At 60.0% G+C, this 16,749-nt stretch overlaps 1 protein-coding gene across 1 annotated transcript in view; it reads right to left on the reverse strand.

Annotated features, from left to right (window-relative positions):
- Positions 1–6,089, reverse strand: part of RADIL (Rap associating with DIL domain) — a 43,313-nt gene extending 37,224 nt beyond the window's left edge. Inside the window, exons 1-3 of the mRNA XM_016135323.2 lie at positions 5,984–6,089; positions 3,552–3,692; positions 1,475–2,054 (exon numbers count right to left, since the gene is read on the reverse strand). Coding sequence (XP_015990809.2) covers positions 1,475–1,991 — 517 coding nt within the window. The 5' untranslated portion in view covers positions 1,992–2,054; positions 3,552–3,692; positions 5,984–6,089. The remainder of the gene's footprint in view (positions 1–1,474; positions 2,055–3,551; positions 3,693–5,983) is intronic.
- Between the last annotated feature and the right edge of the window lie 10,660 nt (positions 6,090–16,749).

Raw genomic sequence — 16,749 nt, forward strand, 5'->3', positions numbered from 1 at the left:
TCACAGGCGTCTCCCGGAATGAGGGGAGAAGGGCCCAGAGTCCTCTGGAGTACGGCGAGGAGGGCCAGCACGGACCAGCACGCGCCCGAGCCGGCCCGTGGAGTGCGGGAGCCGGGGCTGGCCCGAGGAGCCGGACAAACGGCAGCGACATCGCTACACGCTGGCCCGCTCTTCCTTATCCCGCGCAGCAGAACCTAAGGGCATGAGCCGGGGGACCCCGCCCCCGTGCCGGGCACGGCCCGCCTGTGAGGCCGGACACGCTGCTCGCGGCATGCGTGGGGCACGGACGGTGACGACCCCACGCGGCGGGGCTCCTGAGCACCGGGCCGACTCTGCGCTGCGGGCGCCTCGAGCCCCGTGACCGCGACCGCCGTGCCCCACTCCCCAGACCTGGAAACAGACCAGTGGGGTGAAGCAATTTGCCTGAGGTAACGGGGCCGCTGCTGCCCAACGCCAGCCACGGTCCCGCTCAGGCTCAAGGGACCCCGGAGTCCCCCCCCCCAGCCCCAACGCCACCTCCTTCACGCACTCGAGGGGCAGCGCGGGCTCCACACGCGCACCAGCGGCGAACTGGACAAGAGCTCAGTGACAGCTCGCCCGCGAGGCTCAAAGGCCCCCCCTCCCTGAGAATCATGGACCCAAGACCGGTCTCCTGAGCCTCGTCGCCGCCTGCCCCTCTGGGCCACGCCGGACAAGTCCCCTCACTTGTGTAAAGCCACCATTTTCTCCAGGAAACTAAGAAGAAGTCAAATATGATCTGAGATACATTTAAGAGTCTTTTGGCATTTAAAAAAGAGTTATTTTTGGTTTCACGTATCCATGAAGGTAATCAGTTCTTTCCACCAACTGAAAAACAGCCAGACACAGAGCAGCATCCCACAGGCCCTGGGGCGGGGACGGAGAACTGCCCGCCCCCTGGCACCTCGGATGGACAGCGACTCCCGGCAGGGCCTCCCCCCACCCCGCCCAGAGCTCACAGCCCCGCGCACACCCAGACGCACCCCACCTCTGGAGACCCGCCTCCTCCATCTGCCCCTGAGAGCCGCCCTGGGCGGGACTTTCTGGACGGCGCCTGCACCGTGGTGGCCACGGCTGCCAGGGACATGGACCACGATCCGTGCAGGGCAAGGAGTGCCCACGGCACTGCGCGGTGCACCGGGGGCCACTGAGCGCCAGCTGGCGTCCTCCAGCACAGGCTAACCACAGCCTGGAGACGGCCAGGGTGCAAGGGGCAGACTTAAGTCCCCAAGCGTGTGGCAGGGGCTCTTGGCCTGCAGCCCCACTTCAGCACAAACACACCTGGCCACCTTCCTCCCCCGAGCAGCCCAGCCTCGTGCCTCATGGCTCTCCACCCTCTCCTGACCGGCCCCCGACCCCTCCGTCACCCCGCTGACCAGCTCTGCTCCCTCCATCACCCCGCCCCCCTCCGTCACCCCGCTCCCCTCCCCGCCCCCCCCCGCCACCCCCTCCTCACCTGCTGTCACGGTGTCCACGTCCTTGGCTGCCAGCTCCTCCACGTCTGACCTCTTTCTCAGCTCAAACCTCCGGGACAAGCCTTCTCGCGGTTTCCACAATTCCTGGATCAAGAGGGGCTTCTCGTTGTCCCCGAACACCCGGAAGCACTCGGCCCGCCACTGCTGCCCGGCGTCGCCGGCCTGGCCCACCACGTCGCACAGCACGTACTGGCGGGCGCACTCGGGGCCCAGGGCGTAGCGCTCCAGCGCCTCCTTCACCAGCTCCTGCGCGCTGGACGTGCTGCTGGCCAGCACGCTCTTGTAGTGGGAGCCCGTGCGGACGCTGTCGCCGAACACCTTCAGGACCCCGGGCACGGAGAGCTGGGTGGAGAGCTCCGCGGGGTCATCGCCGCTGGCCTCCAGGTCACGGCACTTGTGGCTCAGCGTCCGGGACAGCACACTGGACAGCAGCTGGCCCTGCCGCTTCAGCTTGCTCTTGGTGGGCGGGGACATGATGAAGTGCGTCCCATAAAACATGGCGCGCCGGTCTTCATGGGCGAGGGCTGCGGGTTCAGCCGGCGGTGGGGGAAAGGCCGTGTCCTGGGAGGAAGCGGAGGGGGTCAGCAGCGCCCACCAGGAGTCCCAAGGGCAAAGAGGCGCACGTGAACTTTAACCGACTTAACAGGCCGCCCGGGGCCGGTGCCCAACGGAAGCAGCGGACGTGCCCCCCTTGGCCAGTCCCCACAAAGCACGAGCGAGGACATGGCTGAGGACAGTGGGGACCCCAGGGGACGAAGGTATGAATGGGCTGAAGTGCCCTTCGAGGAAAGCCACTGCTAGGGAGCAAGATGAGGTCACAAAAGGTAAGACACACCGTGCTGCAGGGTCCCCGAGGCGGGGAGCAGCCAGGACACAGCGCGGCCGTGTGGGTGCATGCTGCTCACGGGGCGGAAGCTTGGCAGGGCCCTGTCTCTGCGAGGCGGCTCACCGCCTACCATGTGCACCCAAAGAAAACCCATAAACCACACCCCCCGACGGACCGTGCCTACCGGGAATGCGAGAACCCGGCTGGAACCCAGAGAGAGGCCGGCCGCAGCCCCGCGAACAGGGCAGAGAGCAGCTGGACGTTGCAAACCCAGACCCCGGCACGCTGGCCCTGGATCGCGTCCCTGGCCTGGAGGAGCCACGTCCCTGGAACAGCACAGACTCTACCCGACCCCAGAGGACACGAAAGGGCTCTTCCAGAACCCGGGGAGGCGTGACGGCGATGCAGGCCGTCCGCCCACCGCCTCCAGCCTGGTATCCGGGCCCTGTCCAGGCCACGGATGCCGCCGAGGTGGGGAAACGAGGCAACGGCTCCCAGACCCTTCCGCACATCGCACAGTCCTCAGTCTAGTGCGCTTCGTGCCCCCAGGGCCTGGATTCGAAAGAGCCAGTTTTGGGGGCTCCCCCAGAGCTCTGTGGGAGCAGGGGGCGTGGCCAGGGGAAGGTGTCTGCTTGGTAAACACGAAGCTCTACACCAAGCTGACGGCGGGCGGAACACGGCACATCGCCTAACTACGGCACGCTGCTGCTCTGCTGTGTCCTGACCAGAGACAAAGCAGACAGGCGAAGGAGGAAAGCCCATTTCCTAGAGGCCTCTGGGAACAGTGCCCAGGCGCCAGGGAGGGCCTGGCAGCACTGGGCACGTGCCACTGTGACGTTAAACCCAGCCGATGTCAACACGTTCAGTCCCCCCTCGCTCGCGGCTCCGCAGGCGCTGAAAAGGGCTTTTCGGGGCGTGAAGGTGACCACTTACGGAAGGAGAAGGCACGAGGGAGCCCCCAAAGCAAAGGGCCCACACTGACCCCGAGGCGCCCCCACAGAGCAGCCGTCCAGAGCTGTGGCACTGCCACTGTGCCCTGGGCTTCGTTCTGGCCGCCCGCCCAGGCCTGGGTGGGACTCGCCCAGGTCCCTCCCTCCGGGGCTCCATGGCTGGAGGGTCAAAAGCAGGCCCGCCTCCTCTCCTCGAGAACTGGCCTGTCCGTCAGAGGACCACGAACTCGCCCGCATGCTTCTGATGGCTTCGCGCACCGAAAACAGGGTTCCAACACTGACCTTTGCTTTTTGGGGGTTCGGGACGGCCCCCTGATCCGACAGCCTGCTGCTCACACTTGACCGCCGCGAAGCCTGCGCTGCGAAGTGGCTCTCTGAAGACCTGGGTGTCGCAAGCCGCACACGGGCCTCGAGGGAGTGAAGCTGTGAGGAAGAAAGACGGACAAGGCTTCGTTTCTCCTCCCCCGAGGAAGGTGTGACACGTCTCCATGCCAAATCCTCGGGGGGCCACCGCTGGCTGTGGCTGCCCCTGGCCGGCCTTCGACAGACAGGCCTCGATTTAATTTACAGCAAAGCATCCGAGAGGATGCACGTGACGACTACCTGGCTGCGCACACCCAGCAGCAGCTCACGCCACGGCCGGGTCCAGCCCAAGCCTCTGACACTGCGCACACATGCCTCCTGGGACGCCCCGCGCTCCGAGCACCTGACCCCTCCACAAACAGTCCCTTCGCCTGGCCTTTTCAAGCAGAGCCTCAGGCTCACGACCCAAACCCAAAGTGGCAGCCGTGGCTCAGAAACCTCTGCCTTTCGAGATGATGCCTGAACGCAGATTGAAATACCATGCAGAAAGCCGGGAATCTGTGTCTAAGCCGAAAGACCCCGCGTCACAGAGAAGCAATGAAGGAAACACAAGAGCTCAGAAGGCCACAGCCACAAGGGGGTCGGGGATGGCTATTCTGCGCTCAGTCTGTAAGGTCCAAAGCTTATCCATTCTGCTCTAATGACAAAGGAACAGAAAATCACAAATACACGCCTGCTAGTCCCTCCCGGGCCTTGGGAGTGCGAGCCCGTCCCTCCTTCCCAGCAGTCCCCTGTGCCGGATTCTGAGGCAGAGTCTGCAGTATCACAATAAAAAAAAGAGCAGAGAACAACGGGCAGAAGGTGCCTTGCGCCTTCTCAGTAACTCCTGAAGCCCCAATAATTCCCTGTAAACGCGGACCCTGATCTGTTTCAACAGGAAGCTCTTCTCTCCTTATGGTCATTCTCTCTGGCGACTTTCAGAGAGTAACTACTGCCAGTCAGTCACCTGTCTGCTCATCACCGTCCTTCACAGTCACTGAATGCAGAATACAGTTTGTTTGTCACAATGGGACGGACTTTTTTTTTTTTTTTCGGAAAGGGCGAGAATGCAGGAATACCCCACAGAGCAGGGCGCGCCCTGGGGCGCCAGCGCTGGTTTGGGGGAGGCAGGACCTGCCCGTTCCTTTTCTGCTACTTCCCTCCTCTCGCACACAAATACTTGGGGGAACACGGGCCCAGGGGGTTAGGACGCTGGCTGCCGCTTCTCTTAGAGAATGTTTTTCTCTCGTTCTCAGGGAAGAGTCCAAGTTCTGACGAAAACAAGCCCGGTTCACACCAGCGAGCGCAGTGAGGTCAGTGCGAGGCTGACAAAATGGGCGGAGGACGTGGCCGTTCCAGCACTGCAATGTGGAACCCATTAGTTTCCACCAGGACAGGAAAGGAAGGGGCAGCCTCGCAGCCTCTGCCTTCTTCCCACCGTCCATAAATCCTGTCTCGACAGCGCCAGCCACAGCGACACTTCTAAATACAAAATAATTTAATCAGATTTAATTCTGACACGCTGGCCTCTTGAGAGGCGACTGACTTTTTCCGACGCTGGGGAGGAAGGGCTGGCACCTCTCTGGAATGCACAAGAGGTGACCCCAGCTAACCGGAGACACCTGTAATCACAGGAGACTTGGAAAATTCTTTTCGGCAATTCAGATTAACCAAACACTTGGCAGGGTGCTGGGGCCTGAGGCAGCTCCCCGGGCCCCACCGACCGGCTCCCTGATGGGAAAGAAGCCGGTCTCTTCCGCGGGGCCCCCCGGAGCTCCAGCCCTGCATCTGTTTTCTTAGATGCGGGGTTTGTAGCCGGGCTGGAAGTGGTACAGAAATAGCTGGGAAACAATGCTTTCGGCTGGCGCACGAGTGGGGAACGCGCTGCTGTGCGAACAGGAAAACCAGGACAGGCTGTGGGCGGGGTGGGAGGGATGCGCGCCGAGCCGGAGGGGGTTGCGGACCCCTGCTCGCCGCTCCCCCGCGGCGCCAGCGCCGCCAGCCCCGCCTCCAAGAGGGCAACCAGGAAGACAAGCCCCGGGGTCCTCTCAGTTGGAGGGTCACGGTCCAAGGATCCGCAGGGGGCGGTGGCCGCAGAGATGCCCTGGAACCTGAAGGCTGGGCCACCCTCGCCCTCGTGGCTCGCCTTCGGGTCCCACCTCTCGCAGGGCCGCGCCGGGCCCCGAGAGCCAGCCTGTTTCCATGGCAACTGGACAAACCCGACCTGGGCAGCTGGAGAGATGCCCCGTGAGGGCCCCGCTGCCCAAGCGCGCGCCCCGCGTCGTCCACGCCGGGTCTCCGTGCCCCGGGGCCCAGGCCGCCAAGGAGCGGCCCCCGCGTCCACCGCTTCTCCCCGCGCGCCCCGCACTCACCTCCAGCCCAGCCCGCTGCCGCCGGCGCGGCGTTCCCGCGCAGCTCCCACTCCCGCCGTTAGCCTGAGCCCGAGCCGTGACCGCGCGCGGCGCCTCCTACCGGCCGCCCAGCAGACGGGGCGGGGCCCGGGGCGGGGCCCGGAGGGGCGGGGCCTCGGGGCGGGGCCGGCGGCAAGAGGCGGGGGCAGGGCGCTGGCCCTTCGCAGGCCACCCAATAGACAGCGCCGAGACCTCGAGGGGGCGGGGCCTCGAGGAGCGACAGCGTGGAAACGCCGAGGGGTGGGGCTGAGAGCCGGCGCCCTCTGCCGGCCAAGCAATGAGCGTGGGCGTGGCCTCGGCGGCAGGGGCGGGGCTGGTTGCCGAGAGGCGAGGCGGAGCCGCGCACCCTGTTTGTAGCTCAAGGGCGGGGCTTCGGCGGAAGGGGCGGGGTCAGTGCTGAGCACGGTTGCCAGAGTCCTAGCCTCAGGCTCTGGGGGTCAAGTGGGCTGTGTTCCGTCCCCACCTATTAGTCCTGTAGTGCGTGGCCCGAAGGATGGAAGGCAGCAGACTGAAGCAAGCGCTTACCGGGTATATGAATATCTGAGACACGGAAAGGAGATGAGAGTGGCCGGTTTCTGTCTCCCCTGCAATCTGTCCCCCGCCCAGCAGCCAGAGTTTTAAGTGACAAATCAGATCATGACACACTCTGCTTAAAACAATGCAAAACTGAGCCAGGTCAGCTCCAAGGCTCTGGCCTAACCACCCTCCTCGGGTAACCGTGTCCTAGAGCTCACTTTGGCACAGCCCTCAGGCTGGGGTTTCACCTCAGAGAAAGGCTTTTCACAGACGGGTCCCTTGGTACCACGCTGCTCACATCTAAGCTGGGGAGTCACGTAGCCTTGGGCATAAAGAGGCAGAATCCTGATCCTGGGAGTGAGCCTGTTGCTTGACAGCTGTTGCAGTATGAACTATGTATTTGCTAAGGGAGAGTGTGCAGAGGGAAGAGACCTTATTGATCTGCATGCCAGACTCTGTGCTAGGTCACCTCATTTATAGCGCACGTCATTTCCTGCGAGGTGGATGTTGGTGCTACCACTTCTGAGGTTAGGAAATAGAGGCTCAGGTCGGACAGCTAGAGGGGTTCCTGTGTGCATGTGAGGGGTCCTACAGCTAGAGGGGTTCCTGTGTGCATGTGAGGGGTCCTACAGCTAGAGGGGTTCCTGTGTGCATGTGAGGGGTCCTACAAAATTCCTTTTGTAGGACCCCTCACATGCACACAGGAACCTCCGAAGAGCACCCCGTATCCATCTACATTCTACTCTCACCCCGACCTGAAGAGTGAGGAGTTTTCCTTGTATTTCCCACCCTCTTTAGCAGGGCTTGGCAAACTACAGCCTGTGGGCCAAATCTAACCTACTGTTTTTATAAAGTTTTATTGGTACAGCTACATCCATTTGCTTACATGTTGTTTATAACTTTTCATGCAACAGAGACTCGACAGTCCAAAAAGCTTAAAAATATTGACTCTCTGGCCCTTTACAAAAAAAAGTTGGCTGCCCCCACCCTTTAGGGTCTAGTAATGCCAATCGTTTGATATCACCTTACTGTTTCACACCCCGACATCTTTGCCCAGGCCATGCCCTTAGCCTTGAAACTCCTTTCCCAGCTGTATCAGTCTGCTCAAGCTTCCATAACAAAATACCACAGACTGGGCAGCTTAAACAACAGAAATTTATTGTTTCACAGTCCTGGAGGCCAGAAGTTCAAGATCAAGGTGCCAGCAGGGTTGGTTTCTCCCGAAGCCTCTCTCCTCATCTTGTAGGTGAACATCTTCTCCCCGGGTCCTCCCGTGGTTTTCCTCTGGGCTTGTCTGTGTCCTACTGCCTGTTCTTACAAGGACATAGTGGATGAGGGCCCACCCCAGTGACCTCAGTTTAATCTAATCCTCTCTTTAAAGACCCTAGTTCCAAATACAGTCACATGCTGTATGGGTTTTAAGGGGACACGGGCCCATCACACAACCTTCATCCGACCAATTTCTACTCGTCCTTTAAGGTTCAGATTAGGTGTTGCTTGCATGGTAGCCAACCCCACAACTGGTCCCCGGATGTACGACTTCCGGTTTTCATTCCCGTGTGGGGTCCCCCCGCCACCACCAGTGCAAGCAGTAAGATGTTGCCCAAATAGCAGTGTGACTTCCGGAGCCAAATCATGAAGGACGTGGCTTCCTTCTTTGCTCCCTCTTGTATCACTCTCCCTAGGGGAAGCCGGCTGCCCTAGAAAGAAACCCAGGCCTCCCGCCAACAGCCAGCACCAACTCAGCCTGCATGCGAATGAGCCATGTTCATTGCTCATTTAGGCCAGGACGCTTTGGGGCGGTTTGCTGTGCAGCTATAGGTAACTAATGCACCTTGCACGGGAAAGTCCCCCTAACTCCGGACTTGGCTCCACACCCTTCCTCAACTGCCACGGCCTTTCATCTTTTGTTTTTACTGAACCAAGCCCACCTTATGTCCGTCTATGTTCCTTAAAAACAAATCAGATGTTTTTGCCCCTCACCTGTAATCCTCTAACGACCCCTTTCTGCACTTAGAATAAAGCAGGGCTTGCAACACCCTCCCCCAGCTGCCCCCACTGACTGCTCCGAGGGGCGCCAGCCCCTGGACTTCCGTTTGCAAGCACGCTAAGCTCATCTCCTCCTCGGAAACCTTGCCCTGTGCTGTCTCCTCTCCCTGAAATGCTCTCCCTGGTGTGCTCGCTCGCAGGCACCTTCCCCTCATTAAAACTTGGCTCTGCTCCTGTCTCCCAGCTATTTGCTGGACGGTCACCCCTGCGGTCATTCTCTATCTCATTATCTGCTTTCTTGAAGTGTAGCCCTTTATTACTGTTTATTTGCTTGTGTGTTTAACACACACTAGGGGGTGTGTTCTTCATCTGTCTTCTCAATTGCTATACTTGGCACAGAGTAGGTGCTCGGTAAATATTTATTAAATGTGTAAACAAAGGAACAAATAGATTTCTGCCCTTCTCACTTCTCACCCTCTCCCTCAACTGGAAGCTTCTCAAGGGCAAGAACTGAGCTGTATTCATCTTGGTATCCAGCACCCAGCCCATGGGCAGGTGAACAAAACCAGTATTTGAACTTCAGCGTTGAAAATCTTTGGAAATCTTCAGGACAAAAACAGGGTGCTGAATGCCTCCGTGGCCACCAGAGGGAAGCAGAGTCCTGGGAGTCAATCATGAGAAAGGCCGGCCGAGACCAAGGGAAAAGCATCTGGTTAGGTCAAAGTGCAGGTTCTCAGGGAACGGCCTGTCCAGGGGCAGAGGGATGGGCGGGGGCTCTTGGGGACCAGAAGAGAGGAAGGGCAGTGGCAGCCCACACAGAGACAGCATTAGATCCCAACCTTTCTTTCAGGGACAGTCACATGGGCCTCAACAGAAGGGGCAGGCAAAGCACGTGATTTAATCCTTGGATTTCCCGCTGGGTGAAGTCGGCGCCAGGACCTATAAATAGCGGTGCCTCGGAGCCGTGTAGACTCATCAGCCAGACGCAGCGATTGTTATTATCCCCCACCTCGCATGCCGGCGGCTTCCAGTCAACGATTCGGTGCTGCCGGGCACCGGTGCCGTCTGGGGTACCGGAATGAGACCAGCAGGACGCAGAGTGACGACGTTCGATCTTGCATTTGACATGCATGTGTCCGTTCCGCTGTAGCGACCCAGCGGGCAGCGGGCTCAAGGGATCTGGCGCTCAGGCGAGACGTTTCACTGGAGAACACTGGTTCAAAGTCATGAGCGTGGAGACAGGACGTGGAGCCGGGGCCGGGGCCACGTTCAGCTGGAGCAAGCAAAGGCTTCGCGCCGTTGAAAGAGAGCGTGTCGCGTCCCCCTGCACCGAGCGTTCAGTCTGCCGTAAAGGACCTTGAGCCACACTTACTTGTCAAACGTTTTAGGCTCCGGGAGACGGACGCGATCGCCCACCCCGGTGGCCACTACACCATCCGTGTGGTGGGCCCTCTGGAAATCCCAGCGCTCTTGGGACTGGGGGACATGTCGACAAGTTGTATCTCCACCCATGTGGGAGTTAGGATCCGCTTCATCAGCCGAAAGCGTGAGCGCGCGCTACGGCCACGAGGCGAAGTCCCAGGCGTGAGCACGCACGGCCTCGGGCAAACGGCACCGAAGAACCGGGTAGCCGTGGTTGGGGCTGACGCTTCCATTAGCAGCGATTCTTTTTTTTATTTATTTACTTGATCCGTTGCCTGTGCGCATTAGTTCGATGGTATCATTTAGTTTACGAGGTATAAGGAAAATAATTAAGACTGAGAAAATACTACGTCTCAACTTTTTTTTTTTTTTAACTGAGAATGGGGAACAAGTGGCCATTTTTCAAATTTGGGGAGAAAAGGCTTAGTCCAGCTGGAGGGTCTTCCCTCTAGTTCAAAAGGAAAGAAACGTAGGAGTGACGCTAATTTAACCCGGTGTCCGAGAGAGGCCGAGGGACCTGCCCAAGACCACAACATGCCGTTAATAACCAATTACCTCTCTTTTGTGAAGTCACATTCAAAGAGACAAGCAGGCCGCGTGAGAAGGATTAATGGTAATGGTCCTGGGCGATGACGTTTGTGGCAGGTTACTGTGTCCAAAACCATCCACGTCACTTACACATTTCATCCTGCACGTGCTTCTGACACTGTCGCTTGGACCTTCGTCCCTCGGGAGGCGGGAGGGGGTCTGCGTCCCTCTCCTCGGCCTTGGGAGAGCCTTTCCGTCTGCATTAAACATCAGGACATGGCTGCGGTGGTGGTGCGCGGCTTCCACTTCTCCTGTCTGGCTCTCTCTCTTTCCCTTGGGATCCGGCCGCCATGTCATAAGGAAGCCCAGACCACAGGAGGAAGCCACCTGTGGGTGTGTATCAGACACGTCTTTTCTTCTGATGCTTTGTCACCTGAGGCCTTACTGAGCATGGCAGGTGGACAGGGGGGACTGCCCCTCCCAGATCAGATAGTAAACAATGCACCTGTGAGCTCGCCTTTCATAGCCAACCAGTCAACCTGGAGGCCATCCCTCCCCTCCTCTATCAGGCTCCAGGCCACTAACCTCCTGCCCCCGTCACTCCAGGGCCAGGCGCCATATGGCTGGGGTCCACCCCTGTGCCCAGAGCCCGCGGAACTTACTCAGCCAGCCCCACGCCCGCTCGCCCTGCCTCACCCGCTCCTCCGCGCAGAAACCGCGTCCGTGCGTGCACTCCGATCCGTCCACCTCGATCCGTCCGCCTCGCGACCTGCCCTGCAGCTTCCCTGGGTGGCCCCGCGCGGCATGGCACGTCCTTTCTCTTGGGAACCGTGAGGAACAAACTATCTTTTCAATGGCAATCATCTCCTGACCTGGTGGCCTCACCATATCTGAACGATAAGCAAATCTACATTTAATAACAGGGCGTTTGGCCAACCTCCCCAGGGAGGGCCCCGGCCATCTGCCGGCATCCGCCACCAGACACGTGAGTGGACGCGGCTGCACGTCCACCAGCCGAGGCCCAGACCGAACACCTGACAGGCCGGAGCCCCGAGCGACGTTGACGGTTACTGCTGTTTTATGCACTATGTTCCAAGTTTTCGACAATGAACAGAGAGATTCCTTTGATAAAAAAAAGAATTGCCAAACATTATTTTTAAAAAGACAATTGGGCAAGAGCGAGGCATCTTGAATTTGTATTTATTTAAGTTCTTCCTACTCCACTGGAGACAATAATACTTACTGGCAGGATTATTCGTAATACAAATGTTTATCAAATGCTGTGTTAATACAAAATAGCAATTTCACAAACACAGAAAAGGTCCAATACCAGCAGGACATTTTTAAAAACTCATGCCACAAATGCCATTCTCAAGCATTGTGGACATGACAGTTCTATAAACATGAGTATGAAACACAGTCTGAGCCCTCGTCCCCCTTCCCCCCACCCCCCCCCCCCCAAAAAAAGGACTTCACAGGCAGCGGGCACTGTACCTGCCCAGAGGTGGAGAGACTCCTGGTGAAACCTGGCAGCGTAGACAGGCCTGGTGGCCATTGATTCTGCGGTGTCAGGGCCTGAATCTGAAATCGCTCACCCAGGCAGAGCACCTCTCCCCAAACTGGGTCCACTCCTTTCTTGAATAGGTCCACCCTCTCCCTCCTGCTTCCCCAGCCCTGCCTGAACTAACGCCACCCACCCAAATGGCAGCCAGTGTGACCATCCAGCCCTAAGCCCCCCTGAAGATGGGGCCCTCACCAGGACCAGAGACTTAAAATTCCAGTGTTGTATTCCTCTCAGTGGGGTCAGGGTTCTGAGTGACCAGGTCCTCAGAAGCTCTGAATTTCTTTCTCCTAAACTGTCCCCATATGGCTTTAGGGCGCCCAGGCCCCCAAGGGATGGCACCATGCTGACCCCCGCCAATCAACAGGCACTGAGCACCTGGCACCAATGTCCCCGGCTTTCCAAGGGAGACCTCAAAAAGCAGATTCCAGAACCAAGGGTTCTGACCCGCCTGCGGGTCATACAATCGCTTTAGGAGTCGCGCCCAGCAGCTAGAAAAGGTGACGTTGGTCAGGACAGGATAAGACAGGGCAGGACGGACAGGGTCGGGCAGGGACCTCGGAGCACGGCGCACGCCAGGCCCTCTCAGTGCGGGGTGTACACACCGGACTCACGGTGACGTGTCTCCTACAATGGTGATAATCGAAAAGGTTTGGAAAATGTTGACATCTGGGGATAACAGAAGAGGCCAGCTGACCCATGACCTGGGGCCTGATCCCATGTGATGGGACAGGCAGACCCCGTGACACACACGTAACCCTCCCAGGCGGGCGGGTGGGCCACCACTGGGACGTGGCACCCCTCCTCCTAACCCACGACGAGTCCGTCTGAAAGCCCATCACGAAGCCAGGTTTGCAAAGAGAAGGCTGTCAGGACATGGCCAAGTTGAGGGTGTGTGGACAGATTCCAGGAGGACCTGGGATAGTCGGTCAAGGCTGTGCCTGGCCCAGCGGACCCCAAATCCTTGCCCCATAACGTCCCATGGAGAAACACAGCTGCTTCTCTATGGACGGACCCACACACCATTTTTAGAAAAGACTGCCTTATTAAGGTGCTGGTGAGAACACCGTCAGGGACGGGCCTGCGCCGTCTCCCTGTCCAGTCAGCCCCAGAGACAAAGGACATCCCCACAGCTCAAGGCTCAAGGGCTGCCTGGCCCCACAGGATGCTGTGGGCACAAGCATCTTTGCCCTCAAAAGAGAGTCCAGCGCTCGCCGGTTCCCTGGGCCCTCCTGCCCGAAGGCAGCAGCGGAAACCACCAGCGCTTTCGGCCTCAGACCTCTCGGGGGTCCGGCAAAACGGACCACGTTCGGGAGTTCAGCAGCCAAGCGAGGGGATGGCTGGAGGCGGGAGCCGCGAGGCCGCAGAGGGTGCTAAGGTCATGCCGTCACCGGCTGCCCGCCCCGAGCTCAGCTCTGGGGGAGCAGGACAGCCCGGCACCATGGAAGGAAGAAGGCTGTGACACCCAGAGACGGTGACCTGGGTGCTGGACCCTGCCCCGCACCGCCGAACGACCGCACGCAGACGGGGCCCGCACCACTCCAGGCAGCCGGTTCCCCTCGCACCTGCCAGCGATCGTTTTGTCTGGCCGCGTTTCGCGGGGAGGAACGTGCGAGGACACAGGTGTGGACGTGCATGTCCGTGACGTGTCGCTCGTCACGCCGCTGGGGGCGCGGGCTGCAGAAACGCGTGGCGGGTGCGGGCGGCAGTCGCTCTGACCAGGACCCTCCGCCGGTTCCCGCGGTGTGACTGCTCCCGCCGACCTCGCACCCCCGGTGGGTTAACGACCTGCCCAGTTCCAGAATCTTAACGGTCGGTCTCCGGGACGCCAGAAGCGTGTAGAGCGCGCAGATACCCTCAGCGACGGCTCAGCTCCCGCCCGCAGCGGTCGGCCTCGGTCGGGGTGAGGGCCTCCGGCAGCGTCCCCTGCACCACTGCCCCTGGCCGGACTGCCCGCCAAGCAGACCCCCTGCAGGGCAGGCCCACACCCCACTCAGGGTGGCGGGAAGCCCGCTGCACACCTGGCTCGGGAGAATCTGCCCTGGGAGTTTCCCGCGAGCATCTGGTCTGTCTTCGCACATTCAGAGCCACCCGGAGCAAAGGCCGGGGCGGTGCCCACGCAGACTGTGGCTGCGACCTTGCCTCTGCTGACCCTGACCCGACGCAAAGGGACAGCGTGTACATGAGACTCCCCGGCCAGGCCTTGCCCACCTCAGAAGGAGAGCAGGAGATGGAGTGGAAGCCGAGGCCGAGCTCACCCTGCCCCACCTTTCACAGGCTGTGTTAGCACCTGCTGGGTGCCGGCCCCGTGCTGGGCCCCAGGATCGACACGCCCCACGGAGACCCGGGTCTGCCCGCAGCCTCGACAGGGCACAGCCTCCGCCCCCTGTCGGGCCCACGTCTCCAGGATCAGCGGAAACGGGCTGAGCAAGGGGGAGAGGTGGTCTACGACAGCGACCCTGACGGCCTGTCACCGGCTGCAAAATAAAGGGAAAACTCCTGGTGGGTGGTTCTCGGTGGTGTTTGGTCTAGGCCCCTGGGGGTCCCCGAGACCCCCGTGAGGGGTTCACAGAGTCAAACCGGTCTCGTAACAGTACTGCAAACCTATCTGTCGTCTCCCCCCTCAGGCTTTCGTGTGGTTTTCCGGAAGCGACGTGACAGTGGCAGTGTATCGCAGCCGAACGCAAAAGCCGGCAGAGAATCCGGTCGCCTTCTGTGCAGCCGGCCATTCCGATTTGCAGCAACAGAAAACAGCGCCACCCCTCCAGGTCTTAGAAAAATACAGTTATTATAGAAAAACATGTTACTTACGTTAATGTGTGTAATAGGTTTATCTGGAAATGAGTTAATAGGCATTTTTAAACACTGTCAGTGTTACCTTCTAGTATAACGGATGTTAACAGGCACAGACCCTAAACGAAAGTTCTTTGGTGTTTTCAAAGAGTACAAGGGGGTTCCAAGACCAAAGCGTTTGAGAACCACTGACATACCAGCATTGCCCCATGGGCCTTTCTGTGACGATGGCAATGGCTATGTCTGTCCTGTCTGAAAAGGGCTGCTAAGTTTTTTAAACGTGGCCAGTGTAACTGAGGCACCGCATCTTTATTCTTATTTAAATAGCCGCCTGCCCCGAGCAGCTCCGCACTGGTGTCGGATGGTGTGCTCTGTCCATTAGGGTTCTTAATTTTCCCTACGTTGTGTCTATCAGCTGTGTCTGGAGGAAGGAGGCTTTCTGCTCCCCTGCGGACCCCTCCTCAAGCTGGGGAGAGGTCCCCATGCTGACAAGCCAGCCCAGGCCCCCGTCTTGGGTCTGCACTCATCCCCGGGCAGACACAGCTCAGAGACAGACGAGCAGCTTACGACCAGCAAAGACCACTGCCTCTTTCACAGCTGATCGGACAAAAGCCCAGAGAGGGGACGTAATCTTCACGAAGTCACATGGCAAATGGGAAGCCGAGAAGCAGGACCTGGCTCTCCTGGCTGCTACCGTGACCCTTTTTCTCAAGGTGCCCCAAAGCCTGCCGACTCAGCACCAGTCAAGCTCAGAGCTGTGGAAACTGGAACTGAGAGGCTACGCGTCCAGGCAGCTGCGTGTGAAAGCGCACCACATCCGCCTCGGGAGGCGAGGCCAGGCGGAGGCTGGTGTTCCCGACCACCTGGGCCGGGAGGGGGCGCGCCCCCTGTGCCTCCAGTCGGGAGAGGAGGCAGCCGGCCATGCATCCTGTCACTGGACTGGGCAGGATTTGGACACAGCCTTCTACCGAGGGCAGGGGCAACGGTCCCCTGAAAACACAGGAGGGGGTGCGAGGAGAGAGCCCTGGACCGGGGACCAGGCCGACCCGGCTTCTGGTCCAGCTCCGCCGGCTCGAGCCCGGGCACCCCACTCCACCGCCCTCATCCCCATTCGCCGTCCTACTCTTTCTAGCTCAGGTTCAAGGTCAGCGCTGTTGGAGCTCGCAGCCTTGGACACTAAACCTCGAGTACAGCAACCAGAGAGGCCGTGGGACCCCGCTGGCCAGCTGTGCCCAGGGGAGCGTCCGACTGGGACCCGCTGCTCAGAGCCTCGTGAAGGGCCACGCAGGTCCCTGCAGCGGGCATCGGCGTCGGCCAGAGAGTGTCCTCGGAGCAGACACAGGGACGGAGGCAGACCGCTCCTCCCAGCTGCCCCGCCCCCGCGTCCCCCCGACGATCGCCCTTTGAAAGTCGGGGTGGGGACCCCTTGCCAGGAGTGTACCCTGAACACGCGGCTGTGGAAGGAAGCCTCGGGCCCTTGGTTTTGCGGGGGCAGACGCGTGGAACCCCGCACCATTTCAGCCGCTTGTCCCCACGGGCCGGGGACCGGAACGGGGCCACCGGTGTTTTAGGGAGCAGGCGGTGTGGTGGGGAAGAAGGCGCGTCTGCTGCGAACTAGCTGTGTGCCCTCGGACAAGTTGCTGAGCCTCTCTGAGCCCGAGTCTCCAAATCGGCCCAGGGTGCCAGGAGGTCTAACAGGCCGGTCTGCGGCCGACTAGCCCCCAGCTCCTTGGTGCAAGACGGCCACTTTGCTGGGTCATCCTGGCACGTGATGGCCCCGAGGATGGACAGGAAACGGAACTGGAGTCTGAATGTCCAGCGCCGTGCCCCCTCCACCCCGCACGCCCCACGTGCAGCCTGGAATGCTTCTTGCCAGGCTTGGAGGGTGAGTAGGAGCGAGCCGGGTGGATGAGGGCCT

This window comes from Rousettus aegyptiacus, unplaced genomic scaffold, assembly GCF_014176215.1.
Source record: "Rousettus aegyptiacus isolate mRouAeg1 unplaced genomic scaffold, mRouAeg1.p scaffold_m13_p_7, whole genome shotgun sequence".
Classification (NCBI taxonomy): domain Eukaryota; kingdom Metazoa; phylum Chordata; class Mammalia; order Chiroptera; family Pteropodidae; genus Rousettus; species Rousettus aegyptiacus.